General features: G+C 41.3%; 2 protein-coding genes across 4 annotated transcripts in view; one reads left to right on the forward strand and one right to left on the reverse strand.

The window, feature by feature from the left end:
• The first annotated feature begins 5 nt into the window (after positions 1–5).
• rhbdd1 (rhomboid domain containing 1) lies at positions 6–11,550 on the forward strand. Of its 3 annotated transcripts, XM_024135440.2 has the most exons (7): positions 6–114; positions 1,926–2,389; positions 2,652–2,784; positions 4,567–4,655; positions 8,158–8,211; positions 9,475–9,594; positions 10,617–11,550. In XM_024135440.2, the coding sequence occupies exons 2-7, from the start codon at positions 1,954–1,956 to the stop codon at positions 10,724–10,726; spliced, it is 942 nt and encodes a 313-aa protein (XP_023991208.1). In that variant the 5' UTR covers positions 6–114; positions 1,926–1,953; the 3' UTR covers positions 10,727–11,550. The 3 variants fall into 3 exon arrangements, with proteins under 3 accessions (XP_023991208.1, XP_023991209.1, XP_023991210.1); XM_024135441.2 differs by lacking the exon at positions 9,475–9,594; XM_024135442.2 differs by lacking the exons at positions 8,158–8,211; positions 9,475–9,594.
• LOC112068336 (collagen alpha-4(IV) chain-like) overlaps positions 11,394–16,579 on the reverse strand; it is a 72,512-nt gene continuing 67,326 nt past the window's right edge. The window contains exon 29 of the mRNA XM_070438110.1: positions 11,394–16,220. Within this exon, the coding sequence (XP_070294211.1) occupies positions 15,963–16,220 (258 nt within the window). The 3' untranslated portion in view covers positions 11,394–15,962. The remainder of the gene's footprint in view (positions 16,221–16,579) is intronic.

The raw sequence follows: 16,579 nt of genomic DNA on the forward strand, positions 1-16,579 counted from the left end.
GGGATTCTTTTTGCAACCTTCCGGTTACTAGTCCAACGCTCTAACCATTGCACTCCACAAGGAGCCTGCGTGGCAGGCTGACTACCTGTTACGCGAGGGCAGCAAGAAGCCAAGGTAAGTTGCTAGCTAGCATTAAACTCATCTTATAAAAAACAATCAATCTTGACATAATCACTAGTTAACTACACATGGTTGATATTACTAGTTTATCTAGCGTGTCCTGCGTTGCATATAATCGATGCGCCTACTTCGACAGACGGTGATTTAACAAGCGCATTTGCGAAAAAAGCACCGTCGTTGCACCAATGTACCTAAACATCAATGCCTTTCTTTAAAATCAATACACAAGTATATATTTTTAAACCTGCATATTTAGTTAATATTGCCTGCTAACATGAATTTCTTATAATTAGGAAAATGGTGTCACTTCTCTTGCGTTCCGTGCAAGCAGTCAGGGTATATGCAGCAGTTTGGGCCGCCTGGCTCATTGCGAACTGTGTGAAGTCCATTTATTCCTAACAAAGGCCGTAATTAATTTGCCAGAATTGTACATAATTATGACATAACATTGAAGGTTGTAACAGCAATATTAAGACTTAGGGATGCCATCCGTTAGAAAAAATACGGAACGGTTCCGTATTTCACTGAAAGAATAAACAAGTTTTCGAAATTATAGTTTCCGGATTCGACCATTTTAATGACCAAAGGCTCGTATTTCTGTGTGTTATAATTAAGTCTATGATTTGATAGAGCAGTCTGACTGAGCGATGGTAGGCAGCAGCAGGCTCGTAAGCATTCATTCAAACAGCACTTTTGTGCGTTTTGCCAGCAGCTATTGCGCTGTTTATGACTTCAAGCCTATCACCTCCCGAGATTAGGCTGGTGTAACCGATGTGAAATGGCTAGCTAGTTAGCGGGGTGCGCGCTAATAGCGTTTCAAACGTCACTCGCTCAGACTTGGAGTAGTTGTTCCCCTTGCTCTGCATGGGTAATGCTGCTTCGAATGTGGCTGGTGTCGATGTCTTCCTGGTTCGAGCAAAGGTAGGGGCGAGGAGAGGGACGGAAGCTATACTGTTACACTGGCAATACTAAAGTGCCTATAAGAACATCCAATAGTCAAAGGTATATGAAATACAAATCTTATAGAGAGAAATAGTCCTATAATTCCTATAATAACTACAACCTAAAACTTCCTACCTAGGAATATTGAAGACTGTTAAAAGGAACCACCAGCTTTCATATGTTCTCATGTTCTGAGCAAGGAACTTAAACGTTAGCTTTTTTACATGGCACATATTGCGCACTTACTTTCTTCTCCAACACTTTGTTTTTGCATTATTTAAACCAAATTGAACCTGTTTCATTATTTATTTGAGGCTAAATAGATTTTATTGATGCATTATATTAAGTTAAAATAAGTGTTCATTCAGTATTGTTGTAATTGTCATTATTCCAAATACATTTTTTTTTTTTAAATGGCCGATTAATCCGTATTTTTTTTTGGGGGGTCCTCCAATAATCGGTATCGGTGTTGAAAAATCATAATCGGGTCGACCTCTAGTGTCTACATACTTTTGTATATACTGTGTATCAAGAACAATATAAAACTACCTGAAAGGAGTCACCTACAATTCCCCAGTTGGCAGCTTTCTTGTCATTGTTGCTAGTTATCTGCCCACCCAGAATCACAACAATTGAGGCATGCACATCGAATCCGTGATGTTGTCAGCTAACCCATCTATAGTATTTTTTTAATGTGGGTGCCCTTGTCTTGCTCTGTGGGTGTTTTGTGGTATTGTCTGTGCGTGAAAACTGGGGGTGTTTAAAAATCCCCATAAGAATGCAAAAAATGACAAATCTCTGTTTCACAATGGACAAAGAATATGTTTTTTTATTTAATTGTACATGTTTGTGTGTCACTCCAGGCTGAGCTACCGCAGTTGAGTGAGGAGGATGCGAAACCGACAGAGGGGGGGAGGTCAGCTGGGCCTAATCCTCCTGGCCTCCCAGGTCTTCCAGGTGGGGGTGGAGAACATTCCCCCTGTGACGCTGGCTGTATTGGGCCTTAACGTCTACCTCTTTCTGGTGCCCAACGTACCCCTCCTCCAGGCCTGCATCAGCGTCCAGCAGGCCTACTGGCGTGGTGACTGGCGCCGCCTCGTGCTGTCGCCGCTGCACCACCTAGATGACTACCACCTGTACTTCAACATGGCATCCTTCCTGTGGAAGGGCGTCAAGTTGGAGCCCCGGCTTGGCAGCAGCTTCTACGCCTGGCTTCTGGCTGTTTTCTCCCTGCTGACGGGTGTGATTTATCTGCTGCTGGAGATGGTGCTCTCGGAGATCACCCAGGACCCCTCTTACAGCATACAGTGTGCAGTCGGCTTCTCAGGTACTAGCTAGCTACAGTGTCAGTGTGTTTGCTGTTATGCTGCTGAGGAAGGTTTCTATCCATCCTCACAATAGTTTGGGTCATGGGAGTTTTTTGACCAGGAAAACACCCAGGTCCTAGTTATAAGCCTACACTTTAATGGGCCTCTGTTGGTCAGTAAAAAGGTCCTCTCTGTTTTTCAACTCTGAATTTTCTTACTGAATTGACCTCAATCGTGCTGTGAGTGGCATGGTGAGACTGAACTGTCTGTCCTGTGTTGTAGGAGTGCTTTTCGCTCTGAAAGTGCTGAGTAACCACTACCACCCTGGAGGTGTCTCCTACGTGATGGGCGTCCCAGTGGCCAATCGCTACGCCAGCTGGGTTGAGCTGGTGCTGATTCATCTAACGTCACCGGGGTGAGTTCTTCTTTGTTGCAGGAGTAGTCAGATGCACAGTAAACACATGGTCTACACCTACAGACTTCTTCCCCAGCCCAGCTCTCACAAGTTTCCAATAAGAAATGCCAGTTTTAGTTAGACATTTTTTTACTGTTGTGTGCCCGAGTGAACATGACCCAAGGTTCATCGTAAGTTCACTAGACAGTCTCTTATCATCTGCAATGTGTCAAATTGTTCTAAATGAAAGCTTACAGACATAACTAGGTTTGATAAAAAGGGAGAGTGGGGTAAGTTGAGCCTACCTTGTTTCTAGGAAACCATACACAAAATGTGTAGTTTGACCAAGAAAGAAGAAGAAAGAAACCACATGGAGACAGTGATAAGCAAGTTAGGTCCATTAAATGTATTGTGTTAGAGGTTTCATGATTTTTGTATCTAACCCAAAGTACATCATTTAAAGATTGTTCTATACATCAGTTGGGGTCTCAAAAAGCTTCAATATGAGGTCTTATACCTAGCATGAATGTGCATCCTTGTAGCTGTTAGCTAATATAGTCAAAATGTTTGCCATGGGGTAAGTTGTGCCAATGGCAAGTTTAGCAAAATCATGTTTTTTCTTACCGGGCGTAATGCAAGGCATTATCGCTGAAAATTTCAGATGAGCCTTTGTTAAAAGATGCTTAAAATACCAAAAAGTGATTGTATTGAATTGTGTTTGGGAAATAAAGATAGACATGGTTTTAAAAAGGTAGTGGCAATATTTCATTCAGTGCAGAAATGTGTAGGCGGCATAATTTACCTTGTCCCGCGGCTCAACTTACTCCGTACCCGGTAAATTGTGCCAAGAGAACACTTTTTTTAGACAAGTTATGTAATGTTTACATTAATTCAGATTATTTCTAGGGAATCCACAACATCTTGAAATATAGTGCATTTGGAAAGTATTCAGACCCCTTGACTTTTACCACTTTTTGTTACGTTACAGCCTTTTTCTAAAATTGATAAAATTGTTTTTTCCCCCTTCATCAATCTACACACTATACCCCATAATGACAAAGCAAAAACATGTTTTTAGACATTTTTGGAAATAAAAACAAAAAAAAACGAACAGAAATATTACATTACATAAGTATTCAGACCCTTTACTCAGTACTTTGTTGAAGCACCTTTGGTAGCGATTACAGCTTTGAGTCTTTTTGGGTATTACGCTACAAGCTTGGCACACTTGTATTTGGGGAGTTTCTCTCTTGTATTTGGGAGTTTCTCCCATTCTTCTCTGCAGATCCTCTCAAGCTCTGTCAGATTGGATAGGGAGCGTCGCTGAGCAGCTATTTTCAGTTCTCTCCAGAGATGTTCGATCGGGTTCAAGTCCGGGCTCTGGCTGAGCCACTCAAGGACATTCAGAGACTTGTCCCAAAGCCACACCTGCGTTGTCTTGGCTGTGTGCTTAGGATTGTTGTCCTGTTGGAAGGTGAACCTTGGCCCAGCCTGATGTCCAGAGCGCTCTTCATCAAGGTTCTCTCTGTACTTTGCTCCGTTCATCTTTCCCTCGATCTTGACTAGTCTCCCAGTCCCTCCCGTTGAAAACATCCCCACAGCATGATGCTGCCACCACCATGCTTCACTGTAGGGATGGTGCCAGGTTTCCTCCAGACGTCTTGCTTGACATTCAGGCCAAAGAGTTCAGTCTTGGTTTCATCAGACCAGAGAATCTTGTTTCTCATGGTCTGAGAGTCATTTAATTATGGAGTCGTGTGTGTTGTAGCCAGGTGGTAACTCATAACACGTTCTTCTGTGCAGGACCTCTTTTGTGGGACACCTGGCAGGCATCCTGGTGGGGCTTCTCTACACCGCTGGTCCTCTGAAGATCATCATGAGAACAATTGCAGGTTTGTGTGTGTGTCCGTGGGCAATGTTTTCCTCACTAAACATGCGCAACAAGCTAAAAACCTGTGCAATGACGAGTTTGGTATTTTTGTCTCGCCTGCATTTGTGTCTGCACGGATCCTGTACAACTTTGGACCTCTGTAGGTGGAGCATAACATGGGATTGTCAAGCAGAGGTGTGGAGGAGAGTATGCTTATTAGTATTTCCACAAAGTATATATTACTTTTTATGACTTTATCAAGCGGCTAAGAGACAAGATTAAAATGGGGACAAATGTGACCGACCAGCTCATTTCGTTCTTTTGGAGCAAAATTTGAAATGGTGTATGAATTTGTTCTTAAAACTGACTTGCCTAGTTAAATAAAGGTTAAATAAAAATATTTACAAGTTAATGGTGAGCTAATTACAGAAAATAGATTACGATTGTGAGTGACAAATTAATAGCAGGATATTCTTTTGGATAATTTTGGAACTTGGACACTATCTAGTCCCAACTCATAACGTTACTACCCTGCATGAATCTACAGTTCGCTAACCAACTAGCTAGGTTAAATAACTAGCAATGAAAATGGCTCTGAGATATGAATATTACTACATGTAACGTTAGCTAGTGAGCCAGCCAGCTAGCTAACAGTATGCTTTAACTTGCAATTAAGATAACTTTCTGACAAACATTGAAACATATAATATCTGAAAATGTAGCTAGCTAGACTCTTACCCGTATACACAGATGAACACTTCTCCCTCTCTGTCACGGATGGCATGGTTGCCCTTAGTTTGAAGATGTAATCTGGAGACAGGTGTTTTATACAACAGCCTTCTGTGTTCTCTTTTCGACTCCCACCGCATTTGCAATCCTACTCTGCTTCCACCGGGCATTCCACTGATTTCAAAACTCGGCCCTCCAGAAAGTGGAGAGCTGTCTTTCAAAAAAATCTGTGTTAGAAAGAATGACCTACACGTACTGAGCAGTTCTACATGGCAGACTAATCCGAACTCAGATCTCGGCATGTCCATCCCATCCATTATCTCAGCCAATCGTGGCTACCGGGAAGGTTCCTGTCTTTTTCCGTGGCTAAACCAACTAGGCTCGTAATTTTTTAAATTGTATTCATATTTACAGATGGCATACACGTTTGTTATTAAGGCACATGTTCCAGAAGGCATTTCTGCCCCCAAAAATGTATAAAATGTTGATAAAATAAAAATGTAATGTTTACGGTCAAATGCCTCTCCTGTGAAGTAGTGACGTCCGACATATGCCTAGTTTCCTAAAACCACTCACAATTATCAGTGACAATCCATATGCCTATGAACGAGGACGTTGTTGTTGCTTAAAGGCCAACTTCTATATTTAACTAAAATAGCCTATATGTTGTAATGTATTCTTGTCTTTTTAGCTTCGCAAGTAAGAATAAATATGAATGTCAATATACTTGAATTTGAACATCAGTTTGAAATAAACACCATTAACACATTTTAAGTAATTTTCAGACCTACATTAATCTATTGATTATTTGTTCACATATTCCACCCATTTACCCAGTAGTTATTGCTGTTTAGGTATTTGATAGACATCAAATTTATTTATATAGCTCTTCTTACATCAACTGATATCTCAAAGTGCTGTACAGAAACCCAGCCTAAAACCCCAAACAGCAAGCAATGCAGGTGTAGAAGCACGGTGGCTAGGAAAAACTCCATAGAAAGGTCAAAGCCTAGGAAGAAACCTAGAGAGGAACCAGGCTATGAGGGGTGGCCAGTCCGCTTCTGGCTGTGCTGAGTGGAGATTATAACAGAACATGGCCAAGATGTTCAAATGACCAGCATGGTCAAATAATAATAATCACAGTAGTTGTCGAGGGTGCAGCAAGTCAGCACCTCAGGAGTAAATGTCAGTTGGCTTTTCATAGCCGGTCATTAAGAGTATCTCTACCGCTCCTGCTGTCTCTGGAGAGTTGAAAACAGCAGGTCTGGGACAGGTAGCACGTCCGGTGAACAGGTCAGGGTTCCATAGCCGCATGCAGAACAGTTGAAACTGGAGCAGCAGCACGGCCAGGTGGACTGGGGACAGCAAGGAGTCATCATGCCAGGTAGTCCTGAGGCATGGTCCTAGGGCTCAGGTCCTCCGAGAGAGAGAAAGAGAGAATTAGAGAGAGCATACTTAAATTCACACAGGACACCGGATAAGACAGGAGAAATACTCCAGATATAACAAACTGACCCTTGCCCCTCGACACATAAACTAGTGCAGCATAACTACTGGAGGCTGAGACAGGAGGGGTCAGGAGACACTGTGGCCCCATCCGATGATACCCCCGGACAGGGCCAAACAGGAAGGATATAACCCCACCCACTTTGCCAAAGCACAGCCCCCACACCACTAGAGGGATATCTTCAACCACCAACTTACCATCCTGAGACAAGGACGAGTATAGCCCACAAAGATCTCTGCCACGGCACAACTCAAGGGTGGGCGCCAACCCAGACAGGAAGATCACGTCAGTGACTCAACCCACTCAAGTGACGCACCCCTCCTAGGGAGGGCATGAAAGAGCACCAGTAAGACAGTGACTCAGCCCCTGTAATAGGGTTAGAGGCAGAGAATCCCAGTGGAGAGAGGGGAACCGGCCAGGCAGAGACAGCAAGGGTGGTTCGTTGCTCCAGAGCCTTTCCGTTCACCTTCACACTCCTGGGCCAGACTACACTCAATCATATGACCCACTGAAGAGATGAGTCTTCAGTAAAGACTTAAAGGTGGGAATGAAGGTGTGCTTATACCTGTTCAGCTTACATGTAGGGGAACCCTATAGCATCTGCCTGAGGGGAGGAGCTGATACTCCGAGTGGAGTACATGGGAGTGGTCTGAAATAAAATTCTGGGCTTGCCTTATAATGGCTTGTTCAAAAATGGGCTGCAGGAACGAATGCTGACTCACACCCATGACCTTCATGACAGTTTGTGTCAAGTGGGCAATTTGAGATTTTAGTCAGACTGATTTCCAAATCAGACGATGATGCTATATTTTAGGATACTCTCTAAAACATTGTAACAGTGTTGCTTCTATGCCTCTCCTTTCCCCAAACTGAGCTCCAACCAGGGACCCTTGGAATATCGACAACTGTCACCCATATAGCATTGTTACTCGTCACAGCGGCCCTTTCGAAGCAAGTTTCAGAGTGGGTGACGTCAACGCTATCTAGCTAGCCATTTCACATCGGCTACAAAAGCATGGTTGAAAAAGTCGCCTTAGTCTGTGTGTATGTTTTTCTCTTTTGATTTTTTTTTGTCTGTCGAAACCACAGTGGTTTTGTCCTTCTTTTAACAAGAAGGACAAAGAAGGACAAACGTGTATGTGGTGTTAGTTCCAAGCTGCACTGTTTTTCATAGACTTGTCAGGTTAAATGCATTTGTAAACAAAATAAATCATATTATGTGTCCAACCACAGTACAACATTACATGATTAAACACCTTAAATGATCAGGTGTCTACTCTCCCAACAGGATTTGTGATGAATGGATACCATGCCAGACAAAATCCATATAATAACTCTTCAGGTATGTAGCTACATGTACAATTGAAGTCGGAAGTTTACATACACCTTAGCCAAATACATTTAAACTCAGTTTTTCACAATTCCTGACATTTAATCCTAGTAAAAATTCCCTGTCTTAGGTCAGTTGGGATCACCACTTTATTTGAAGAATGTGAAAAGTCTAAACAATTGTTGGAAAAATTACTTGTCATGCACAAAGTAGATGTCCTAACCGACTTGCCAAAACTATAGTTTAACAAGAAATTTGTGGAGTGTTTGAAAAACGAGTTTTAATGACTCCAATCTAAGTGTATGTAAACTTCCAACTTCAACTGTATGTCTACTCATTTTGCACCTTGATTTATTGACGTCTCGCTTCCACAATGGGCAAAGAGTCTGGATTATTTTTGTTTGTGTGTGCAATATACACTTAACAAAAATATAAATGCAACATGTATGCCCCATGTTTAATGAGCTGAAATAAAAGATACCAGAACATTTTCACAAGCACAAAAAGTGTATTTCTCTCAGATTTTGTGCACAAATTTGTTTACATCCCTGTTAGTGAGCATTTCTCCTTTACCAAGATATGCCACACCTGTCAGGTGGATGGATTATAAAACCTCAGGATCATTACACAGGTGCACCTTGTGTTGGGGACAATAAAAGGCCAATCTAAAATGTGCAGTTTTGTCACGCAAATCAAATCACATTTTTAGCAGATGTTATTGCGGGTGTAGCGAAATGTTTGTAAAAATGTATGACACAAGAAAAACCGAATACTGCAAAGTTGCTTAGGAACTAGAAGCAGAGCTGCCATGTCTGTTGGCGCCATCTTGCACATCAACACAATGCCACAGATGTCTCAGGTTTTGAGATGCGTGCAATTGGCATGCTGACTGCAGGAATGTCCACCAGAGCTGTTGCCAGAGTGAATGTTCATTTCTCTACCATAATGAACGTCGTTTTAGAGAATTGACGTACTTCCTACCGACCTCACAACCGCAGACCACATGTATGTCATTGTGTGGGCGAGCGGATTGCTGATGTCAACATTATGAACATGGTGGCGGTGGGGGGATGGTATAGGCAGACATAAACTACGGACAACAAACACAATAGCATTTTTTCGATGGCAATTTGAATGCACAAAAATACAGTGATGAGTTCCTGAGGCCCATTTTTTTTTTTCTTGGTATCTGTAACCAACTGTATTCCCAGTCATGTGAAATCCATCAATTATTTGGTAATCCTATTGTGTGTGGGTGGGGGGGGAATTCTGTAGGATACAGTGGCAGTAGTGGAGGACCTCGTGCGCACCCCCAGAATGGTCACCCTTACACTGGAGGTCTATCAGAGGATGAGCAGTACGAGGCAGCCATCAGAGCCAGTCTCAATGGCAGAGGTGAGACAACACAGGCCTGGGTTGTGTTCATTAAGCAGTAGGCAACAAACGGAAGAAGACTGGGACTACCTGGCCTTGTCGAATAAGAAACACACATTTTCATTCACTGTTGCAAACCATAAAAATAAAAAAAACAATTCAGTTGCATACCCTAATCAGGATTCACAGAGGACTTGAAAATGTGAATAATAAAAAGCCTTAACCTTTCGAGTCCCACTGTCACGCCCTGTTAAATATCGTGGTTTGAGCTGCTGGGTTGGATTCGTCCATTGAATTCATCTATTTCTTCTGATACCATTAGTCTGTGTGATTTAATGGGGGCTGAGTTAGAGAGATGTTTGTGAGATAAGCGCAGGATCCTGTAGGGGTCCGGGGGAGCGGTTCATCTCACAAAACGCCTGTAGAGTCCGAATGGTTTCTTATGCTCTATGACGCTCAGCCACACAAGTCATTAAAAGGTAAGGGGTTCTTCTACATAGAAGATCATAGGAAATCCCAGGACATATTGTCTATAATACTGTATTAAGCTCACATAGTTACTGTCACAAACGCCACACAGCTGTCACTGACTAGACGGATATTCATTTCCCATTGAGAAAACAATTTCTGTACTTACAGCATCCTTAAATATATATATTTTTTTTTAATCAGGTTTCTGCCTGGCAGAACTTATTTTTTTTATGTCAAGTGGATTTGTGTTGTACTTGTAGCCCTGGTTGTCCTGAACATGTTTATACACTTCAATGTGAGGCTAAATATGAGGGAAGAGCAAGCAGATGAATGAAAGTAGTTATTCTTGTTTTGATCTGGGAAGCCTGGGTACAATGGAGTTAATTGTGCTGGAAAATAGTTAATTGGAAGTGCTTGAATATGTTTTGATCCATTTAATCTAAATGTTGGGTCAAATAACTCCTCTATATGAGGGCCCACAGCCCAATCCAAGCCTACAGCCTCAGTCACAACACCTGCATGTGTCAATCATTATAATTCAGAAAACAAATCTTTGTTCTTATGTCCCTTAGGGGGCTCCACTCAGAGAAGACCAACCTCGTATGGTTTCAACATCCCAGGAGAACTGACAGCAGAGGAGATCAGGAGGCGGCGGCTCCAGAGGATTGACCACTTTGACTGACCAAGCTGGACTATTGGTTCATTGGAGGATAAAAAATCTCTTTCCTCAAGGAATACTACACTAAAAAACGATAGTATTTTGTCAGTCTACTGTTAAAGGTAGAATCAGTGAAATGATGTTGCACAAGGCAATACCTCAGATATTCCGATGAGCAAGATGCAAGCCTTCGCTCTCACCCAGTCACACAGTAGCTGTGCACGGGTTCGCTTAACGCTCTTACAAAGTGGTAGCCAAGGGACCAGAACAGCAGAAGTTTAGCCTCGCGCTCCAACTCTCATAGCTGTTGGGGAGTGTTGTTTCATTTGTCATTTTATAATAAAAAATATCTGAAAACGTATAAATATTCAGCAGTGAAAACAGCCAAATGTATCCAAATCGCGTTTTAGGAACCACACTGTCAGCCTGGTAGCACACACATTATGACGGATTTGACATGTTCACTTTGTAGTGTTAGCTTTATTGAATGGGTGCCAATGACGGCGTTCTTGTGCTATCTATCCCCTTGGTTGGCGTGCCATTGAGCTCTTACCGTATGTATTGGGCTACTATTTAATTATTTTCAACTATCAATTAAGATTTTAAGTCCTGTAGTATTTGAATGTAATAGGATTACCAAATATACTGTATCTGTCTCTTGGCAAACATGAAACGGCAATTTTATAATTTTATAGAACTGGGAACTAAGTCTTCTATTTTGATACATTTTGCTCTCGAGGGAATCTGAGAATGAACTTGTAATTTAACATGAGAGTAATATGATGTATTTCTTATCTTGTTTGTTAAACAATATATTCAGTACATTAAAGACTACACTTGATCTTGAACTTATAGTACTCCAATAACCATTTACAATTGGAATCAAGCCAGATAATCAGACATGACACTTGGAAATTAGATGCATTTATTTTACCTTTAAACAGTCCACATAATGCTTTTAAGACTACTGGTTGCTTAGAGGAATGTGTGTGTTAGTGAAAGGGTTATCCTATAAGGATTAAGTGTGCTGACAGAAATCGTACCAAGTGTTTTAAGAAGAGGATTGTCTTGGGGGTGGCTCAGCGTGTGTCAGTGATGTTGAGTTACCATCTTTAACCTCTGATATGCCTCTAACGTTACGGGAGTAGCCACACATTGAGAATGGGGAGGGGGTTGGAGAAGAACGCTCCCCCCTTTCCAGAACCGAAGTCAGTCAGTCAATAACTCAGAGCCACTTCTGACAGACTGGTCATATACTGTCAGTGTTTTCTCATCTACATATGTACACCCACAGCGCTCCCATTTGGACAGAGGGCCTCATTATGTTAATCACATGGAATGACTCAGGGGAAGCGGGTATATTCAGTAATGTGAAGTGTTCCGAATGTTGCAGATAGAAATAGAATGAATGGAGTTGAAACGACTCCCTATTCAATCTGGCAGACAATCATTTTTCTGTGACGTTACATCCTCCTGAGTGTGGCTTCCACTGCGAAACTCTCTAGTCCAACAGTACAGAAAATGTAGTGAATTCTCTCAGCCCTGTTTATGGGACATTTAACAATAGTTATGTTCTGTTGCCCTCTGACTTTGGTCATCTTTGGAGACATTACAGTTAAAAGAAGACAATCGGGTGACCACAATATTCTCATTGACCTAAAAATGACCTTAGGGTCCAAATTTAAACAGACAGCAAGGGTATGTTTGCACCGAGAAATTGATAATGTAGATGTATCGTAGGATAAAAACTATCCCAAGACGTTACCCTTTCTCATCACCATAACGATCATGAGATAATAACAATCTCACAGTGCGAGAGTCTGGTGGGGTGGTGGTACAGGTTTTTGTTCCAGCCCAGCAGCAACACATCTGATTCAACTTGTCAAAGTCTTGATATGATTACTTGAATCAGGTGTGTTACTACTTGACTGTAACAGAAATCCCCACATGGGGCAAGATTGTCAATCTGTGAAATGATACCTGCGAGCATTCCTTAACACAGTTATGCGACACCATGCTTCTCGTTTTTTTCCCTCTTGTCCACTGCCTACAAATACTTCCCGACATTGTGGCCTGAGTCCTAACATTTGACAACATAATATTCTTATTTTTTTGAGAAATACCATGCATTCACCATTTTTTCAAAAATAGCACCACAATGATTCCTACCTAAATAAATATTCTTGACATTTACAGTACAAATAAAGCAATCCTGTTCTTTCGACAGTGCAAACATATTTACATACAACAGACAATAATGCCAAGATGTACAGGGAAACATTTCAAGACTGAAATTTGCAACACTGTTATACACATTAATTTGAAGTATAATGACTACTGAGTGTGTTTTTCTGTGTGTGTTAGCAAGGCATAATTCCATGTGTTAGTTTGGGTAGTGTGTTGAAGTCAAGACTAAAGAGGCTGAATGTTCAGACATGACGAAGTAGATCGGTGTAAGGCATCCGGCAGTGTGCAAGAAAAGACCAGCGCTTTTCAAAATGGTGAAGTCATTTTAGCGACTGGTGCCCATTACCTCGACAACCAATGTTTGGGTCTTAAGTTATTTTACAGAATTCTTTTTAAAGACCAAGTGAAAGGAAGCCCAATTAAATGACGAAGAGGCCCAATAATGAGAGGACTGAAATGAACTGAAGGAACAGACACCTTGTTTCTCTAAATGTGTACAATCTAAACTAAAGCATTGTTAACAAGTTATACAGTTTACAGATAATGATGTAGATACTATACTGCTTTTAGCACTATACAGTTCTAAACAACAGAAAATTAAATAATACAATTCTTTGGATAAAGTATCAATAGGTATTCTGGTATAAGAGAATGGGTCAGCTAAGTGAGTGAATTGCATGCTTGGGTTGAACACCGTAGGTGAGTGACAGGCACTAATAATAAAGATGGACAATAATAAGGTTGTGGTAATGGACAGTGTTGCTGGACCAATATAAGTGTGCTGTCTACCAAGGGAAAGAAAGGGGGAGAACTTTGACATTTTGCAGTCTATAGCCTACAAAGGTGGTATTGTGCTAGTGTTTCAGATGATGTGGACATGATACCAAGGTACTAAAAAAATATCAAAATAGAAGGACATTAAGATAGTGTATATTATCTTCTACATGTATAATTCAAATCAAATTGTATCTTAATGTCTGCTTAAGAATCTATACAACAGGACACACAACCATCTATCAACACTGTCAAAATAGTCACATAGCCTACTGTAAGTAATAAACAAAAGCACCAGTGTCAGATCTGTGTCAAACAGTTTATCTGTATGGGATTCTTCAAGTGTTTCCCCTCATTTCTCCTTCAAGTGGATCAAACATGGGGTTGTAACAATGTTTACACATTATGCTTTGGTGAACAGTGCACAGACCTTTTTGGCTTGGATACATTTTTAATGGGGTCTGTTAAAAAAAAACAGTTTAACAGGTTTTCAGTATAACTCATTTGGTTGTCATTACTTTTGGTTGTTAGATCCTTACGTTGGCTAGATTCGAATCAGATCCGCACTAGCGGACACCTGCCTAGCGATTGTTTTGGGGGTGTCGGAACTGAGTTAAAGCTGTCAAATCCACAAGTGGCTTCTTGCATTAGCTTATTGCGCACACTGTCATTTGATGCAATGAAACCACCCACATTTATAAATCCAACGTTAGAAATTGCGTTAGAAATTCATCCAGCCGTGTTAGTTGAAACACTTGAATGCGTGATGTACTATTGTCTACACCTCGACAGTGGTGTAAAGTACTTAAGTAAAAATACTTTAAAGTCGTTTTTGGGGGTAGCTGTACTTTACTATTTATGTTTGACTACTTCACTACATTCCTTAATTAAGAAAATATTGTACTTTTTACTCCATACATTTTCCTTGACACCCAAAAGTACTTGTTACATTTTGAATGCTTAGCAGGACAGGAAAATAGTCATATTCACGTACTTATCAACCGAACATCCCTGGTCATCCCTACTGCCTCTGATCTGGTAGACTCACTACACACATGCTTTGTTTGTAAATGATGTCTGAGTGTTGGAGTGTGCCCCTGGCTTTCCGTAAAAAAAAAGAGGTGCCACCTGGTTTGCTTAATATAAGGACTTTGAAATGATTTATACTTTTACTTTTGATACTTAAATATATTTTAAACCAAATACTTGTAGACTTTTACTCAAGTAAAATTTTACTGGGTGAGTTTTACTAGAGTCATTTTCTATTAAGGTATCTTTACTTTTACTCAAGTATGACAGTTGGGTACTTTTTCTACCACTGCACCTCGATTAGATTGAGAGGTTAAATCCCCCCATCCAAATTAACTTTCGCATTTTGAACTTCTAATGCGGCAGGGATAATAAGGAAGCGATTGGGTTGTGACACACGAGCAGCTGCTCAGCTATTTGTCAGCTCATACTGCAGTTACACCTCCAACACCGGCAAAACATCCTCTGTGTGGATGTCTACCAACACAGGTTAACACTTGATCTGATTGAATCAAGGCCTAATCAAACATACGAAAACGGAACAGGGAGGGACGACATGGACTTCTCCAATCAAAAATGCTTATTTTGGCGTTCTACTTTAAAACGTTTTCTGTTGCGCGACCTAATAAACACAACTGTGGCTTTGGTGGATGACAAGAAAACGTCATAGGCTTTGGGAGGGTCCCAGCTTCCAAGAGTGTGAGGACCACTGTTGTACGTAAAAACATAGTAACAATTGCAATGTCTGTATGTGATTGCTGCAAAATTAATTGCCTAATTGAGGACATTCAAGTTTTCTGAATCGGAGTGTCTGATGAGCCACATTGATGCTTGAAGCCACTGTTTGTTTGTTGTTGACTTGGGAGTCTCGAGCAAAAGATAATCTGCCACGTAATATCAGGTACTCAAACCTGGAAACATAATACACAAATTAAGAGCTTTCAGCCAAGTTACAGATTTCAGGAGAAAAAAAGTTACTAATCTAAAAAGATAATTCAAAGGATAGTTGATCAAGTACTGCATGTTCATTGGTATGAACTTGCATAAAACAAGTTAAGAGAGAGCATGTGTCAATGTAAATACTATTCACAGACTTTCAGGTAAACAACCAGTGTAGTCACAGCCTCTCTGGTGACTAATGAGGTGTATCATTACTGCCTCTCAGGTAACCAATGAGTGTGCATTTTCAATGCACTCGTGGGATGTGGTGGGTCAGAGATTTTGGGGCTGGTGCTTGTGGGATGTGGCCGGACCCAGAAGGTGGGTGGGGTCACTCCTTCATACACACGTTGCACCGGCCTACGTTGAGGCGCTGTTGCCACTCCTCTTTGAGCGTGCCCTGTGAAGTTGGGCTAAGCGGTCCATCTGCGCCCACCCGGGTCAACCAGAAGCTGTAGATGTTGGCGAAGTAGTGGCACGTACCCCGCGGGCCCTGGCATTCCACAAACGGCTGGGCACGGAAGTCCCTCAGGCAGCTTCCTGATGATGTCAGAGACTGGCCACCACCCTCATCGCCGGCCCCTGTGTGCTACAATACACACACGTGTTACAACTGTTATAACAAAACACTCACACACAGGCACACACACGCAGGCACACACATACCGTACTAGTCAAAAGTTTGGACACACCTACTCATTCAAGGGGTTTCTTTATTTTACTATTTTCTACTTAGTAAAATAATAGTGAAGATATCAAAACTATAAAATAACTCATGGAATCATGTAGTAACCAAAAAAGTTTTAAACAAATCAAAATATATTTTAGATTCTTCAAAGTAGCCACCCTTTGCCTTGACAGCTTTGCACACTCTTGGCATATTCAACCAGTTTCATGAGGTAGTCACCTGGAATACATTTCAATTAACAGGTGTGCCTTGTTAAAAGG

Source organism: Salvelinus sp. IW2-2015, unplaced genomic scaffold, assembly GCF_002910315.2.
Source record: "Salvelinus sp. IW2-2015 unplaced genomic scaffold, ASM291031v2 Un_scaffold451, whole genome shotgun sequence".
Taxonomy (NCBI): domain Eukaryota; kingdom Metazoa; phylum Chordata; class Actinopteri; order Salmoniformes; family Salmonidae; genus Salvelinus; species Salvelinus sp. IW2-2015.

Excerpts from the sequence above, each read along its gene's own strand:
- rhbdd1 (XM_024135440.2), top strand. The coding sequence starts at position 1,954 with ATGCGAAACCGACAGAGGGGGGGAGGTCAGCTGGGCCTAATCCTCCTG. Across the intron at positions 2,785-4,566 it reads ATTCATCTAACGTCACCGGG|GACCTCTTTTGTGGGACACC; the intron begins GTGAGTTCTTCT and ends TCTTCTGTGCAG. Across the intron at positions 4,656-8,157 it reads CATCATGAGAACAATTGCAG|GATTTGTGATGAATGGATAC; the intron begins GTTTGTGTGTGT and ends CTCTCCCAACAG.